This window comes from Dasypus novemcinctus, unplaced genomic scaffold (assembly GCF_030445035.2).
Source record: "Dasypus novemcinctus isolate mDasNov1 unplaced genomic scaffold, mDasNov1.1.hap2 scaffold_330, whole genome shotgun sequence".
Taxonomy (NCBI): domain Eukaryota; kingdom Metazoa; phylum Chordata; class Mammalia; order Cingulata; family Dasypodidae; genus Dasypus; species Dasypus novemcinctus.
The window spans coordinates 26,316-43,043 of NW_026688294.1; the positions used below are offsets into that span (position 1 = coordinate 26,316).

General features: G+C 62.6%; 1 protein-coding gene across 1 annotated transcript; it reads left to right on the plus strand.

The window, feature by feature from the left end:
- Nucleotides 1-2,835: 2,835 nt before the first annotated feature.
- TFAP4 (transcription factor AP-4) lies at nt 2,836-15,467 on the plus strand. The gene is made up of 7 exons (XM_004474325.4): nt 2,836-3,233; nt 10,013-10,178; nt 10,274-10,372; nt 11,966-12,136; nt 12,633-12,773; nt 13,479-13,634; nt 14,426-15,467. Exons 1-7 carry the CDS (start codon nt 2,851-2,853, stop codon nt 14,618-14,620), a joined length of 1,311 nt encoding a protein of 436 aa, XP_004474382.2. The 5' UTR covers nt 2,836-2,850; the 3' UTR covers nt 14,621-15,467.
- The last annotated feature ends 1,261 nt before the right edge of the window (nt 15,468-16,728 follow it).

Genomic DNA, 16,728 nt, shown 5'->3' on the forward strand with positions numbered 1-16,728 from the left:
AGGAGCACACACGCTTGTCCTGGCTCTCACTCATTCACTCAGGCACCAAAGCAGCTGCCCAGTGCATCCTCGTTAGCATATGTTGTCCCCGGGTGTCACTGAGGCCGGGGGCTCCTCGAGAGCAGCAGATCTGCTTTGACCTGTGTCCCCGACTTGGACGACTTGGACAACGGGAAGCAGCAGGGGTCAGCTGGATTCCCTGTACGGTCGGGGCAGCTTTCCTGCCTCTCCCTCCAGGCCTGGGACCTGCAGGGACTCTGGGTTGCAGTGATCCACCCAGCCCGGGGCGTCCAGCAGACAGCAGGCACTGCCTGGGAAGTGCTGCTGGACAGGGGATAGGGTGAGGCAAGTGAGGCACTCTCCTGGGGCGCAAAATTTAGGGAGAGGCGCCAAAAAACTCTGTAATCCAGATACACATTATCTTTTAATATATATTAATTTTAAAAGACATATTACATAAAAAGTTACATAAAAATACAGGTACACATTATTTTAATGCAATTTTTTTAAAAAATGAAAATGAATGCAAAAAATCCAGGATGAACAAAATTGAATTTTAGAGAAACAGGATCAGTCCGGTGCCAGGCAGAGCTGCACTGGAGCCTGAGGGGAAAGGAAGATTCTCTAAGATTCTGTAAGATGTAAGAGTGATGCTATCTTTATTTAAATTTCGGGTATTTTGTTTATGGTGGATTTTACTTTTTTTTGGCATTTATTTTGGTTTTTTTAAATATTGCATGAAAATGTCATATTTTGCAACGTCCTCTCACTGGTCTCACCCTCGTCCTGGCCCTGGGAACCAGGGTCTATGTGAGCTTGGAAATGACTTCCAAGAGAAATCACAAAAGCAGTTTTCTCCAAACCCCTAGCCAGGACCTGAAATCCCACTTCTTCTGGGGAGGCTTCCTGGATTCACCAGCAAGAGAGGGCACTGCTGTCTACCCAGCCCAGTCTGGGCATGCAGCTCCCAGGTCTCAAGCCCCCAGCCAGCTGAAGTCACGCGTGTCTGCATGTGCATGCACGGGCACCCAGGGTCTCTCTCCCTGCAGAGGCGTCACCAGGGACACTGTCGCCTCATCCCCGGAGGGACCACAAAGCTTTAGTTCAGGTCACTCCCTTCAGCTCCCAGTGTGCCCAGCCCGGTGCCTGAGACAGAGGAGGAGAGAAAGCACAGTCTGGGGCTGAGAAATTCACTCCCCTCTGGGGGTCACAACCAGTGGAGGGAGACATCCAGGAAACAATTTAAGGTCACACTTTTTTTTTTTTAAGTGAAGCAAATATTTTATTTAAACCTTTTGTCAAATACAGTTTATCCAAATGAGCACAATGCAACATTGTTTGTAAAAGAAGTGGGCACAATATGGCACCGACACAATCCACAATCCAGCATCCATCAAAATCCTATCTTAGAAAGAACCTGCCTCGTTTCACGCTGTGTTTGTGATCCAGGAGGGCCACACATTAATAGCCAAGTGTGGCAGAGTGGAGAGGGGTGGCTGCCTAAGACCAAAAGTCCAAAGTAAGCTCTTCCTGTGGGAGGGGAGGGGGCAGCGTGATAAAGGGCAGGGGCTGCGGGCACCCTGCACCGGCGCCTTTAAAATGCGGGTGATGCCTTCTCCTCAGCACCGACTCCTGAGCTCCTGTCCGATTCAATAGATTTGGGGTGAGGCCCAAGGATGCTGCGTTTTAAAGTAAGCCCGGGGTCTGGGGGCCCGGGACCCGCAGTTTCTCTAACCGTAAGAGGTTAGTTTTGAGGCTCGGAGAACTTGTAACAGGGCCCGCCTGGCCTCAGCGAGATGCCTGCCACCTCTAGCAACAGTACTACCTATTAGTAACACCAGCATCGAGGACTGTCGCTAGCACTGGCGTTTGAATGGGGAGGCGCGCTCGGGGTGGAGCCTCCAAGGCGGATGCGATTGGGAAAGGCGGTGGGCAGGGGCGAGGACATTCCGAGGCAGGCGTGGGCTTCCTGCGCCCGGAGCCAAGCCTCCAGGAGCCAGCGGCCGGAAGGCGGCGGGGGGACGGAAGCTGGCCGCCGCCGCCGCCGCGCTCCCCGCGCGGGCCACCAGCCCGGGGCGGGAGCGCACCCTGGCGGAGGCGCAAGTCCCGCGCGGGCTGCGCCGTGAATGGGGAGCGGCCACCCCCGGGCGGCCTCCCGCGGGTCCGCCTCGCGGCAGAGCCGGGCGTGGGGGGAAGCCGGCGCGGCCACCAGACCTCCCGGCCGCGCTGGCAGCCTGCGCCCGGGGGCTGTCGTCCTGGCCCCCCTCCGCCCTTCCGCCGAGGCCCCGCTTCCTCCCGCAGCCCCGGGAGCCCCGGCGCCCCGAGGGAGGGAGGGGACCGGCCGGCCGCAGCCTCGCGGGCAGCCCCAAGTCCCATGTGGGAAGCGGTGGCTGTGACGCAAGTTTCCGGGGGGCCCTGGGCTCCGAGGGCGCGCGCCGAGGCCGCCCGGCTCGGGGCGATCGCCTGAGTGGAGGGGACCCGAGAGCCCCCGGCCCGCGCCCGGCTGCGCGCCCGAGGCCGCAGGCCCCGCGCCGGTCCCCGCCGCACCCCGGGGCGCGCGGCCCGGGCGTCCTCGCGTGGCTGGCCCTTTTTTTTTTTTTTTTTGCACCGCTTGCCAACCTGTCAGCTGATGGACCTCATCACCCATATAGTGGCGCATGTAGCGCGGCCGCCGCTCGCCCGCCCGCGCCGCGCCCCCCCGGACGCGACCGCCGCCCCCCGCCCCCCGCCCCCGGCGCCCGCGGGACCCGCGCGGAGCCCGGGCGCCGCCGCTCCCCGGGGGGAGGCCCGCTCCCCGAGCGCCCCGGCCTCGCGCCGCCGGGGGGGCGCTGCAAATAGTCCTTTGTTTACATGCAGTTCCTTACTCCGCGGAAGGAGGCCGGGGGAGTGCTGAGTTTTCACCAGCTGTTTCCCGCCTTGAAACAGACATCTGATCAGCTGCAAACACACACACGCAGCCCCGCGCCCGGGGAGGCAGGCCCGAGGCAGCGCCCGCCCGCCCCGCCCGCCGCCCGCCCCTCGCCGCCGCCGCCGCCAGCCTCGGGGACCGGCCGCGCCGCCGCGGGCCCCCGCTCCCGATCGCTCGCTCGCATCCTCCGGAGGACCGCGCGACCTGGCCTGGGCAGCGGAGGGGGCCAGATCGCTATGGAGTATTTCATGGTGCCCACTCAGAAGGTGCCCTCTTTGCAACATTTCAGGAAAACAGAGAAAGAAGTGATAGGAGGGCTCTGTAGGTGTGTACTTCTCCCCCCACCCCCTCCCCGCGCCTGCAGACCCCCGGCCGGCGCGCCCGGGCCGGCGCGTGTGTGCGCACGCATGGCCCTGCGCCCCGGCCCCGCTCGCCTTTCTTGGGCGCCGGGGCGGCTGCAGCCCGGCGTGCCGGGCTCGCTCCCCTCGGGGATCCTCCTCCCGCGGACCGTGGGGGCCCCAAGCGGCCCCGGCCACTTTGGTCCGCTGCAGGAGGGCGAGCCGCGACGTTTGTAAATTGCAAACAGACCCACGTGGTTCTGCAGCAGTCCCGGCCATGCTGGGTGCTGCTGGCTCCCCACCCGCGCTTCCTCCTCCCCCTCCCCCCCCCCCCGCGACGCCTGCCTTCCTCTCCTTCCTTCCTCGCGTTCTCCGGGGCGCCCACCCCGACGGGGACCCGCGGGAGGGGGGGCAGGCCGCGCGTGGGGCCGCGGCGCGGGCGGCTACAATACAGCCATGCCGCGGCTGCGGGGCGGCGGGGGGGGTGGGGAGGCGGGGAGGCGCGCGGGGTGCGCGTCTGCAGAGAGCCGGGCGGCGGCGGGCCGGGGGGCGTGCGCGCGCGGGGGTGGGCCGGGGCCGCCGGGCCGCAGCGGGCCGGCGCGGGGGGCGCCGCGGTCCGGGGCACGTTGGTAGCCGCTCGCCCGCGTCCTGGCGCTGTTTACTAGCGAGGCCTGGACGTGACTCTGCAGCCCTCTTGGAGTAGGCGGGCCTCTGCGCGCGGGGCCTCGCGGGGGCTGTAGTTCCGCGGGCGCGGGATTGTGGGAGTTGTAGGCGCCCCCGGGCCACGCGTTCCCCGCACAAAGATCGGCCCCGGAGGGCAGGATGGGGACTGGAGGCCCGCCGGGAGGCATTTTTGGGGAGGCGGCGCTTGGGGACGGCCCGGCCCCACGAGGCCGCTTCCCGCGCCTCCCGCCGCACGTGGGTCTCTTCTGCAAACTTTCCGGCCATGCACCCCTCCCCCCAGCCCGAAGCCGAAAGCTTTGGGTCTCCCAGCCGGGTGGGTGGGTGCGGGGAGCGAGGCCTCAACCCTCCCCAGAAACCGCATCCCCAGCTTGGTCCGGGATTGCTCCAGATCTACGGTTCCTCAGAGAGTGGTGGGTCCGTGGAGCACCCGCCACGGAGTCACCCGGGACCCTGGTGAAAATGCGGATGCTCGGATCCTCGGGGCGCTAGAAGGGCCCGGGCATCTACACGCGGACTCGACCGAGGAGGGGGTGCGGGATCTCCCGCGCCGCCAGAAGTTTACGACCCCCTTCCTGCCGCTCTGCTCCGGGAGCGAAATGGCTCCCCAGGGCTGGGGCCACGTGCTCGGCCGCCCCAGGCCGGCGGGGCGGGGCCCTAGGGGGAGGAGCCCCGCACGGCGTGGCCCTGACTCGGGGAGGCCGGCGGCTGCAGGAACCCGGCGAGCAGAGGTGGCTTGCACGCACCTGTCCCGGGGCTCTCGCTGCGAGGCTGCGCTCAGGTTCAGTGTAAATACCTCGGGATGGGGGGGCCCTTTCGCGGGGCAGGCAGGTGGCCAACCTTTGCCCCTGGGACACCCTAGTCACAGGGCAACTCCACAAAAAGTTGCTGAGCTCTTCCTGTGTGCTGGGACTCGCTTTGCAGGAATTTTCTCATTGAATTGTCAGTCTTCCTAGGGGTTGAGTAGCCTTGAGATTGGTGCATAAGGAGGAGGGCAGAGGGGCTGGAGAAGACAGGCAACGGCAAGGGGTGGAGCTGGGACTTGAACCCTGGCCCCAGAGCCAACCCTGACCCCACTTCCTCAGCCGCAAAGGTGCTGGTTCTCAGAGGAGAGCTGGCCGGTGGGGAGGTGGGACTGAGTTGCTCCAGAGGCTGGGGAAGATGTTCCTGACCCTGACCCTGGGTGGAGTTGGGGCAGTAGTGCCCAAGAGCCCCTGGGACTCTGTCCCTAGGCAGGCCCAGTGCTGGAGCTGAAGGTGCCAGGGCCTCCTGGAGTGGACATGACCCCGTTCCCAGCCTGCCCGGCTGCCAGGCAGTTGTCACACTGCACTGGGCCCTGGGGCCTGCAGCCTCTGGGCTCTTTCATTGTCTGAAGGGGCCCCGGGGTGAGGTGGGCAGGGCCTTCTGGCCGGGATGGACACTGTCCTCTGCCTGGGGGTCGGCTCAGGCAGGGGACTTGTGCTTCATCCCTCAGAGCCTGCCTCCCTCCAGCCTCCCAGGCCGTTGCCTAAATGCCCTGCAGCCTCCGGCAAATGGTGCAAATGGTGCGCAGCTGGGCGGCTGCGGGCGAGGGCGCTGCCTGGGTCCCGCCTCGCTGGGGACTGCCGTGAGAAGTGCCGCCACGTAGGATGCAGGATCACCTTAGTCTCCACCTCCCGGGGCTGGTGTCCCAGTAAAGGTGATACTGCTCCTGGCACAGGGTTCTGCACGTGGTCAGGCAGCAAGCGCGGGCTATTGGTCAAGTAGGGGAAGCACCTGGTGGCTGTGACAGCATGGTCAGACTCTTGAAAACCTGGTGGTCTCTGCCCTTGCAAGCGCCTTGTGAAGTTTATGGACCTTGGTGGGGAGAAGAGGCCAGGCTCCCCCAAGCAGCAGTCTGAGGACAGTCAGGGGCTTTGGAGTGTGTGTTCAGTCCTTCGTCCAGTATTTGCAAAGCATCTCCTTGTACCAGACTGAGGCTGCAGCGGCGGGTGAGACCTGGCCCCGGTCCTCAGTGGTTTGCAACCCACTAAGGAGATCCGTGGGCTCTACTGGAGACCCAGGTGCAAACCCTGCAAAGCAGAGTGTCCTGTTATCTTCCATCTCTTTTAAGCTTCACCACCAAGTGAAGCAGTATGCTTTCATTTCACAGCTGGGGAAACTGAGGCTTTAGGAGATGAAGGCTTGGGGTACCTGTGAGTAAGCGGTAGGGCTGGAGTTTGAGTTTGAACCCAACGCAGGGTGCCCTCTGATGCTCTGGAGAAGCCGCTGGGAGGGGAGAGGGGCTTCTGGCAGGGGCCCAAGAGGAAGGTGCAGGCTGGCCATGGCGGAGTGGAGCTGTGGATGGAAGTGTGGGACCTACTTGGGAGAGAAGGACGAGAGTCTTGCGTCCCGCAGTGGGACCGTCTCCCTCCCTCCTGTCTTCCTTTTCAGGCGTGGGAGAAATTCCACGGGGACCTTCCCCCTTTGTGTACATGTTAAATGACTCTGGGGTATGTGAGCGACTTCGGGGCTGTGAGAGGTCAGGGGGTCTCCGGTGGAGGTTGGGGGCTGGAGCTGGGCAGGAGGGCCAGGAACTGGCTGCGGGCCTGGACATAAGGAGCCTGCTCCCTTCCCGGGTGCCCCCTAGCTCCGGGGGCTGCCTGCAGGTATTCTGGTAGTGGGGTGGTGCCCAAACTTTGTTCCTCTGGCGGGTGGCTGCCGGGGTGTCCTGCTTCATCCCAGGCCTCTAAGAGGTGGGCCATCCCAGGGCAGTCAGGGCTAAGCGGAGCAAGAGCCAGCCAGCAGCCTTCCCTGCTCACCTGCCCTGGGCAGGGTAGGGGGCTTCTACATGGTGTTACTTTAAATCACGTTTACTTCTGCAAAACCCAGGAAGGGCTGAGGAACTTTTCATGCATTTGCAGAAAAATCCATTTTATCTAGTGTGGGATTACTGGGAAATCCCAATTAGCCATTCTTCATCAATAGGAAGGCCTGGTTGGCTAGCATGTCACCAATCAGCATCTCAGCTGGCCAGCACTCCACCAATCAGAATCCCAGCTGGCCAGCACGCCACCAATCAGCATCTCAGCTGGCCAGCCCTCCACCAATCAGCATCTCAGCTGGCCAGCCCTCCACCAATCAGCATCTCAGCTGGTCAGCCCTCCTCCAATCAGAATCCCAGCTGGCCAGCACTCCACCAATCAGCATCTCAGCTGGTCAGCCCTCCTCCAATCAGAATCCCAGCTGGCCAGCACTCTTCCAATCAGAATCCCAGCTGGTTAGCATTCCACCAATCAGAACCCTCGTTAGCCTGCATTCTCTTAAGTTGTCCGCTTGGGGTGAAGTCTGCTTTCTTGGACTTAAGGTGTGTGCTAGGTTGGTCAGCAGCTGGCCTCTGGGCTGGGCCTGGCAGCTTGGGCCCATGCTTTCTGGCCCCAGGTCCTGCAGCCTCCGTTGGTCTCCCCAGTGAGCTGCCATCCTGGAGGGGTGAAGCTTCAGGCTGGTCAGGCGGAGGGGCGGCTCCAGGGCTGGGGCTTCACGGGCAGATGAGCCGGCAGGTTGGGGCCAGGGAGTCGGTGGGCGTGGGCTCGGGGGGGGGGGGGGCGGTGCCCAGGAGGCACCTTGCTGTTGCCCATCTGCTGCGTGACCTTGGGCCAGCCGCTTCACTTCCCTGGGCCTCGGTGAGCACGTTTGTCAACAGGGGCAGGGGTCTGCCTTGGCACCCGTACACACGAGGGAACCGTTGCTCGAGGGTGCCATTGATGGGTGAGGCAGGGGCAAGCTTGGGACCGGGTCTAGCTACTGACCCTGGATTCCTTATCTGCCACATGAAGATGACGGTGTCACCACACTGGGCTTTGGGTAGGGGCAAGGTCAGCTCTGTGAACGATCAGAGTTGGTGCAGTTACAGGGTTTTCCACGTGCTGGCTCTGCCCACCAGGGGATAACTGTTACACGTCTGTGGGCTCTCCAGCTCTGTGGAACGATGAGGCGCCCCCCCGGGGCCCCAAGTCCCCCTCATGATCTGGGGCCTGGGGCCAGGTTCAAGTTCAAGTTCCACCACTTGCCATCTTCTCCATCTCCTCTCTCCTCGTCCTTATGTAGCCCTCTCCAGGCTACTTGACTTGTAGGAAGACTGACAGCTCAATGAGAAAATTCGGCGGAGTGATTCCCCAGCCCACTGGAAGAGCTCGGGAAGTCTGTGGGTGTGACCCTGTGGCAGGCCCTCCCTGTCCTTCTGGAAGGACCAGCACTCAGGAGGAACGGAGGGGTCATCTTTTTCACCCATGACTGCCCTGTTTAGCTCTGGCCTTGGGGCACCAGGAAGGGACTGGGTGAGCCGGGGTCCCTCCTGGCCACTCTCCTGAAGAGGGTGGTGGGGACGTCCCCAGACAGACCAGCCACCCGGGGCCTTGGCTTTCTGTGGACATTGCTCCCCACTCCTTCCCGCCCCCAGAGACCTGCCAGCTATGACTGCCAGCCACAGCAGTCCCTGCCCTTGACCTGCTGGCCTCTCGGAGGTGCTGTGGTCTGGAGGGAAGTGCTGGGCTGGACTCAGTTTCGGTCCCCCAGGCAGCTCAGCCTTTGCCTTGCCCTGCCTCCTCTCATCCTTCCAATCGCTTGTCATGCCCCGTGTTGGGGCAGCGCACCTGGCAGAAGCGAGGTGCCCTGCCCAGAAGCAGGGGCGCCAGGTGACCGGCTGTCTGGCCCTGAACTTCACCTCTAGAGGGAGGGTCATGGGCTCTGCTTTCCAGCTCTGACCTTCCAAGGTCTTTGGTTCCTGGGAGGACTGAGTTCAGAGAGTGGAGCGGGCAGGAGGCCAACCTGCCCCCAACCCCAACCTGGCCTGGGGCTTTGTCCTACCCCGCCAGCCCCCCTCTGGCTTGCTGGGAGAGGATGCCAGGCCAGGAGGGGGCAAGGATGAGTCCAGCATCCCCGAGGGTGCCGAGGCGGGGATGGATGGGACAGGTAGAGGGGCCAAGCAAGGCCTCGGCTAGTTCTGGCTGCTGCAGTTGTGCCTCTCTTGGGCTCCGCTGCAAACTTTCTGCCCAGGGATGGTCCAGGGGCCTGGGCACGGCCGGGGAGTTGGCCCAGGCACCTCCTCGGGCTGAGCGCCTTGCCCGTGGAACAAGGGCTGCCCCTCTGCCTGTTCTTCCAGGCCTCGGGGAGGATGTGCCTTTGGCCCAGCCTGGACCCGGTCACCCTGGGAGGGCCCCTCAGGAAGAGGCTGTGGCTTTGGGTGGGGTAGGCGGCCTCTGCTGGGAGCCAGCATCTGGAAGCCATCAGACTGGGGGGGTTGCAGGAGAGGGCCAGGCAGGGGGGGCTGCCTCCTCCAGGCCACACACAGGCCCACCCCGTGGGAGCAGTGTGGCGCTGCGCCCACAGCCTGCGCTGCTGTCTGCTCCGGCCCATGCCAGTTGGCCCCCCCGCCTCGCCCCCGTCCCCTGGTGGCCTCCTCTCTCGGCCTGCTGGCAGCTGCTCCAGCTAGGCGCTGTAGCGTCCTTGCCCACAGCATGCCAGGAGCCTCGCTTTGCCAGTGCTGGGTGGGTCTGCCGTGGGATGAGTGGATTGGGAGGAGCACTGTTGACCCGCTGCCCCCTGTGTGGAGTGAGGGCCTCGCTCTCGTTGTCTGAGCCCAGGATGGCTCAGCCCTGAGCGGGAACGCGGGCAGGGGCTGGCGGGCGGGAAGGCAGGAGGGACGCAAAGGCTGGCACTTGGAGGGGGTGGCCAGGCGCACCAGCGTCAGCGTCCTGGGGCCGCTTATTAACTGCGCAGGTGGACCTGCCGGCCAGCAGGGGGCTTGGGTCTCGGGGGCTTCTGACATCCAGGTCAAGCCGTGAACCCCTGCCCTGGAGGACTGGCCTCTCCCTGGACAGGTACCGGGGAGGGCCTGGGTCCTGGGCGGGCCGCCGCCCCTCCTGCAGCCAGCAGCTGGCCCCGTGGGCTGCCTCCCGGCAGTGCCACCCTGTCACACTCGACCTGCCGGGGGCGCGGGCATCAGGCCACCCCGGCGTCTTTCCGGCGGAGGTGTGCAGGTCACACTCAGGGCCTCTGGAGAGGAATGAAAAAGACAGGGGCCCTCTGGGGGGCCCCAAGCCTGAGCCTGCCCCTGCCTTCCCCGCAGCCTTGCCAACATCCCCCTGACCCCCGAGACGCAGCGGGACCAGGAGCGGCGCATCCGGCGGGAGATCGCCAACAGCAACGAGCGGAGGCGCATGCAGAGCATCAACGCCGGCTTCCAGTCCCTCAAGACCCTCATCCCCCACACAGACGGCGAGAAGCTCAGCAAGGTGCGCGGGGCGGAGGCCTGCCCGGAGGGGGCGGCGGGCTCTGGAGCGGGGAGGGGCCGGGCACGGCGCCCTGACCCACGGTGCCCCGCCCCCAGGCGGCGATTCTCCAGCAGACAGCCGAGTACATCTTCTCGCTGGAGCAGGAGAAGACCAGGCTCCTGCAGCAGAATACGCAGCTCAAGCGCTTCATCCAGGTAGGCCCGGCCTCGGCGGCCCCGGCCCTGCCTGGAACTCTGCCCCCTGGCTCTGGAAGGACCCGGGCTACCCTGGTCTCGTCCGGCCACCGTAACAGAGGACCACAACCAGGGTGCCTTAAAACCACAGACATTTACTGTCTCGCGGTTCTGCAGGCCAGAAGGCGGGAGAGGAGACACCTTGCTTGCCTCTTCTAAATTCTCGTGGTGGCCGGCGGCCCGTGGGTGGTGGCCGGCGGCCCGTGGCTTGTGGCAGTGTCATCCCAAAGTCTGCCTCACCTGACACCTAGCTTTCCCCCCCTCCCTACCTCCCGACACCCAGCCTTCCCCCATCCCTGCTCCCCCGACACCCAGCCTTCCCCCCAGTTCTGCCTCCCCACACCCAGCCTCCCGCCCAGCTCTGCCTCCCCTGATACCCAGCCTTCCCCCCTGTCTCCTGACACCCAGCCTTCCCCCCATTCCTGTCTCCTGACACTCAAACTTCCCCCCGTCCGTCTCCTGACACCCAGCCTTTCCCCATCCTTGCCTCCTGACATCTAGCCTTCTGCCCAGCTCTGCCTCCCATGACAGCCAGTGTTCCCCCCCCAGCTCTGCCTCCCCGACACCCAGCCTCCCCCCCAGCTCTGCCTCCCCGACACCCAGCCTCCCCCCCAGCTCTGCCTCCCCGACACCCAGCTTTCCCCCCATCCTTGCCTCCTGATACCCAGCCTTTCCCCCATCCCTGCCTCCTGATACCCAGCCTTCCCCCCAGCTCTGCCTCCCCTGATACCCAGCGTTCCCCCCCAGCTTTGCCTCCCTGACACCCAGCCTTCCCCCCCAGTTCTGCCTCCCCTGACACCCAGCCTTCCCCCCTGGCTCTCCCTCCCCAACACCCAGCCTCCCCCCCCCACCAGCTCTGCCTCCCCAACACCCAGTGTTCCCCCCATCCCTTCCTCCTGACACCCAGCCTCCCCCCCAGCTTTGCCTCCTGACACCCAGCCTTCCACCCATCCCTGTCTCCTGACACCCAGCCTTCCCCCCAGCTCTGCCTCCCCTGATAACCAGTGTTCCCCCCCCAGCTCTGCCTCCATGACACCCAGCCTTCCCCCCAGCTCTGCTTCCCCTGATACCCAGTGTTCCGCCCCCAGCTCTGCCTCCTGACACCCAGCCTTCCCCCCATCCCTGTCTCCTGACACCCAGCCTTCCCCCCAGCTCTGCCTCCATGACACCCAGCCTTCCCCCATCCCTGTCTGTCCCACCCTTGTAAAAATGGCAGTTGTCACAGTCACAGCCCCAATTCATCCAGTTTGGCTTCGTTTTAACTAATCACATCTTCAAAGACCCCATTTCCAAATAAGGTCACGTGCAGGGGATCCAGGTTAGGACTTGAAGATTTGGGGGACACACTTCAGCCCCTATGCAGGGCCACCGTGTTGGGGTGCCCGTCGTTCTGCCTTCCCTCCTGGCATCCGGCCAGTTTGGGTTTGCAGAGCCGGGGTCCTTAGTGTCCGGTTCTGACCACCCTCTTGGGGGCTTAGATTGCGCCCCTCCAGACACCCTGGTGGGGTGGGGGCGGGCTTCAAGTCACACTCACCTACCTCTTGGGGTCCCCAGGACCTGAGCGGTTCATCCCCCAAGCGGCGGCGGGCGGAGGACAAGGATGAGGGCATCGGCTCGCCGGACATTTGGGAGGACGAGAAGGCGGAGGACCTGCGGCGGGAGATGATCGAGCTGCGGCAGCAGCTGGACAAGGAGCGCTCGGTGCGCATGATGCTGGAGGAGCAGGTGAGGGCGCCGTCTGCTGGCCCGGCAGGGCGGTGCGCGGGGCGCGGGATTGCCCCGGCCCTCTACGGGAACACCTGCTGGTGCCTGGCCTAGAAGCGGGGCAGCCAGCAGGGAGCGGAGCGCCACCCCGAGGGTTTCCCGGTCATGGAGGAGGGCGGACATCAGTCAAGGGGCAAGGCGAGGGCTCCACCTGGTTCCCTAGACGGTATGGCCAGGCTTCCCCAGAAGCGCCTTGAGCTCAGGCTGGGGGTCGAACCCCACAGTCAACCAGACCCAGAGTGGGGAAGGGTATCCCGGGTAGAGGGAACAGCATAGATGAAGGCCTTGCAGCAGGAGGGCGGCAGTCCTTGGCGGTCGCAGGGCTGGCCTGGCTGGGCCTGGCGGACCATGGGAATGGTTTTATTCTCTGCCTCGCGGCTAGGGTTTTTGGACCCGGGAAACACCGGGAGGCAGAGCGCGTGTCCCGGCCCTGCCCTGAGTGTGTCGCTGCCCCCAGGTGCGCTCGCTGGAGGCTCACATGTACCCGGAAAAGCTCAAGGTGATTGCGCAGCAGGTGCAGCTGCAGCAGCAGCAGGAGCAGGTGCGGCTGCTGCACCAGGAGAAGCTGGAGCGGGAACAGCAGCACCTGCGCACTCAGGTGAGCGGCCACAGCTGCAGGCGGGGACCCGGTCCCACCGGCCTGAGGGCTGTCACACTCGATATCAGTGCCTCCAAGTGTCCGGCAGGGTGGACGCACGTCTAGCCTTGTCTCAATTCAGACATTTCTTGAGCAGTCTGGTCCCCAGGTGTTTTAGTTACATTATCACATTGAGTCCTCTCAATTGCCCTTTGAGGCCTGAGCTGTTACCACTCCTGTTTCACAGGTGAGGAAACTGAAGCACAGAAAGGTCAACTAACGTGCTCACGGTCCTTCGGCTGGAGAGTGATTTAGGTCAGGATTTGCACCCTGGCTGGCTAAACTCCCAGCCGTCACCGTATTGGAAGCTGAGCCTCCTGCTTGGAGCTCGAAAGCGAAGGGCCCATGTGATCCTGGGAGGCCTGATGCCCCACTGTGGGCCACATGATCCTGAGAAGCCTGACGCCCCACTGTGGGCTTCCTTTTCTTAAGCTTAGAGGGGGGTTTTGCACACCGGCCAGCCCCCCCAGGAGGGACGGAGGAAAGGAGGCTGATGGGCTGGGGTGGTTGCAGAGGCTCCAGGGGAGCAGTGGGCAGGAGGGAGATGGTTTTGGGGGGCCGTCCCGTGGCCACCATGACCGACAGGCAGGGGCCAGGGGCTCAGAGTTGGAGGGTCAGCTCCCCGGGCACCCACTGGGAGGTCAACCGAAGGTCTCTGTCTTGCAGCTCCTGCCCCCTCCAGCCCCCACCCACCACCCCACGGTCATCGTGCCGGCACCGCCTCCCCCTCCCTCCCACCACATCAACGTCGTCACCATGGGCCCCTCATCCGTCATCAACTCTGTTTCCACATCCCGGCAAAATCTGGACACCATCGTGCAGGTACCCGGGCCCGGGGCGGGGCAGCCCGTGAGGGCGTCGTCTGGGCACAGGTTCTTCAGGGGAGGTTAGGAAACGAGGGACAGAAGGGCAGCAGGAGCGAGTCAAGGCTGGAGCGTGGAGGGGGCTCGGGAAGCCTGGGCACATCTCCCTTCCCGGTGTCTGTGAGGGGGTGGCGAGCTGGGCAGGGCTCCCCAGCAGAGAGGGATGGGTGACTCGCAGCACCCCATTCCGTCACCCGTTGGGGTGTGCTGAGATGGCCCTTCGCTCCTAGAGCCCAGGGTGCAGAGTTTGGACAGCCAGCTGTTGGTCCAGAACTTTCTTTCACCTTCTTCTCCCAAAATGTGGTAGCGGGGTAGAGGTGGCAGAATCTGGGTGGGTGATGAGCCTCTCACAGAGGGAGAAACCCAGTGTCAGAGTCTGGGTCAGGCGTCAAGTTCGGGCTAGACCCCTTGTGGGGGGAAACAAGAACGATGAGAAAAAAAACAGAGAAGCCCAAACCAGCCAACCCACCCAAACTCGGCGGGCCCTGGAATTGTAGTTGCACATACAGCCAGGAAACGGGGCGATGAAATTATTCCGTTCCTACGGGACCAAGCGGACTTTAAAAGGTGTGAATCTATCGGAATCCCTGTAACTTTGAACAACGCCGGGCCCGGTGTCCTGCGCCAGGGCCTTTTCAGCTCACGGGGGGGGGGGGGTGGTTCTAAAGGGCCTTGCCTGGACGCTGGGCTCCCTGGGCGGGGGGGAGGTAGGAGCCGGCCGGGTCTGAGCCGCGCCCGCCCCCCGCGCAGGCGATCCAGCACATCGAGGGCACCCGGGAGAGGCAGGAGCAGGAGGAGGAGCAGCGGCGGGCGGTCATCGTGAAGCCGCTGCGCAGCTGCCCGGAGGCGCCCGCCTCGGACACCGCCTCCGACTCGGAGGCCTCGGACAGCGACGCCATGGACCAGAGCCGCGAGGAGGCATCGGGGGACGGGGAGCTTCCCTGACCACCCCCCCCAGCCCCGCTCTCCCTTCTGGGGGGCTGGAGGGGGCCGGGGCAGCCGCCGGGGAGAAGCGGGGCGAAACGAGTGAAATTTTTACAAAATTACGACGTCATTTGGGTCTCTTTTATGACCTCTTTTTCAATACTGTAAATCGACCTTTGCGCGAGAGCCACCCACCCCACGGTCCCGAGGGGGCTGGGGTGGCGCGGAGCATGGTGGGAGCATCGGGACACCTGGGGCTGGGCCTCAGCCCCCCCCCCCACCCCCGAGGCTGGGGACAGCTGAGGCGGAGGTGCCTGGCCTCTCTCCGCCAAAAAGCATTTTTTCACTTCGACGTGTTTTTAAAGAACAGGGAAAATGACACAAAACCCCGAGGTATTTCTTCCCTCCCCAGAGCCAGCCCTCTGGTCTTTATTCCCCCTTCCCTCTCTCTTGGTTTTCTTCTTTCTCCTTTAAGCACTTACGTGGGTTGGGGGTCTGGCTGGGCCAGGGCTTTCTGGGGGCCCCGGGGGTCTTTGTGGTTTCTCGGTTGGGGTTTGCTGCTGCCCTCTCCCCCTCCCCCCAATCTGTCAGCACTAGGATCAGCCACTCGCCACCACCACTCAGCCCCCACCCCTCCCTCCAGGTTTCCCATCTTCAACCCCCAAAACGTCTTTGTATTTCTCTTTTTTGTTTTTTGTTCTGTTTGTTGTTGTTTTGTTTTTTTTTTTGTTTTTTTTTTTTTTACAATTTTGAGGTCTTTGTGTTTAAGGAGAAGCTATTATATTTTGTTAAGAAAGTGGGGGAAAAAAACGAAGAGGCCACTGTGCCTTTGTAAAGAAACAAAATAAAGTTTGTACTTTGTTTTTTAGACCAGTGTCTCCTGGCTGTCTTGAGTCCTGAGGAGCTGGGCTGGAGCAGGGGTGCTACCTGGGCCGGGCGCTGCCTGGCTCCTCTTTGGTGGGGGGGCAAGGAGAGATTGAGTAACCCAGGCACAGGCTCCTGACTCCCGGAGAGAGGACACAGGGCGTTCAGGGGTGCTGGGTGGTCCATAGGCTTTGCCACCTCTTTGGCTTGTGTAACCTCCCTGAACCTCAGTCCCCCTCACCTGTAGGAGGGAAGGGAGCACCTGCTCACTGTGGGCAGGTAAACGAAGGTGGTATTTAAGAGCCCAGGTTCTGGAGTAGATCTGCCAGTGGACAGTTCCACCTTTGGCATGCCGCTTCAGCTGAGCCTTAGTTTCCTTGTCTGAAAATGGGTACTCCTGGTACAGAGGCACTGCATCTTACCACGGGAAGGGGTGGCCCTTTAAAACCCTTAAGCCTCCGCGGTCAGATACTGCTTCACAACACATCCAGCTCCGCTTGCTTTTCCTCCAGGTGAGCACTGAGGTGGATGGCTTGCATTTATCACCTTGTCTCTTAAAGCAGGTGGCATTTGGGGGTGCATGCTTACCTCGTGGCAGGTACACGGAAATGAGGCAGAAGAGCTGATTCATGATGGCTGTGGACATACAAGCTCATTGAATGGGAAAGCAGGGAAGCAGATGTGGCTCAACTGATAGAGCATCTGCCTACCACATGGGAGGTCCAGGGTTCAAACCCAGGGCCTCCTGGCCCATGTGGTGAGCTGGCCCATGCGCAGTGCTGCTGTGCGCAAGGAGTGCCATGCCATGAAGGGGTGTCCCCACGTAGGGGTGTCCCATGTGCAAGGAGTGTGCCCCGCAAAGAATGCCACCCTGTGCGAATAAAGTGCAGTCCACCCAGGAGTGGTGCCACATACATGGAGAGCTGACGCAGCAAGATGACACAACAAAAAGAGATTCGCTGAGAATGCAAGCGGACACAGAAGAACACACAGCGGATGGACACGAGAGCAGACAATGGAGGCAGAGGGAGAAGGGGAGAAAAATAAAAAATCTTGAATGGGAAAGCAGGTCAGAACCTCCATTTTCTAAGAATTAAAAAAGTAATTTACAGTCAGTAAAACCCTAAATTTTTTTCCATTTAAAAATTTTTTGAAGCATATCATTCATACCCAAACATACATAAACAATAAGTGTAGTAAAAGTTGTGAACTTAAAAAACAAACATGCATAATATCATATAGGGCTCATACATCACCAACATCTT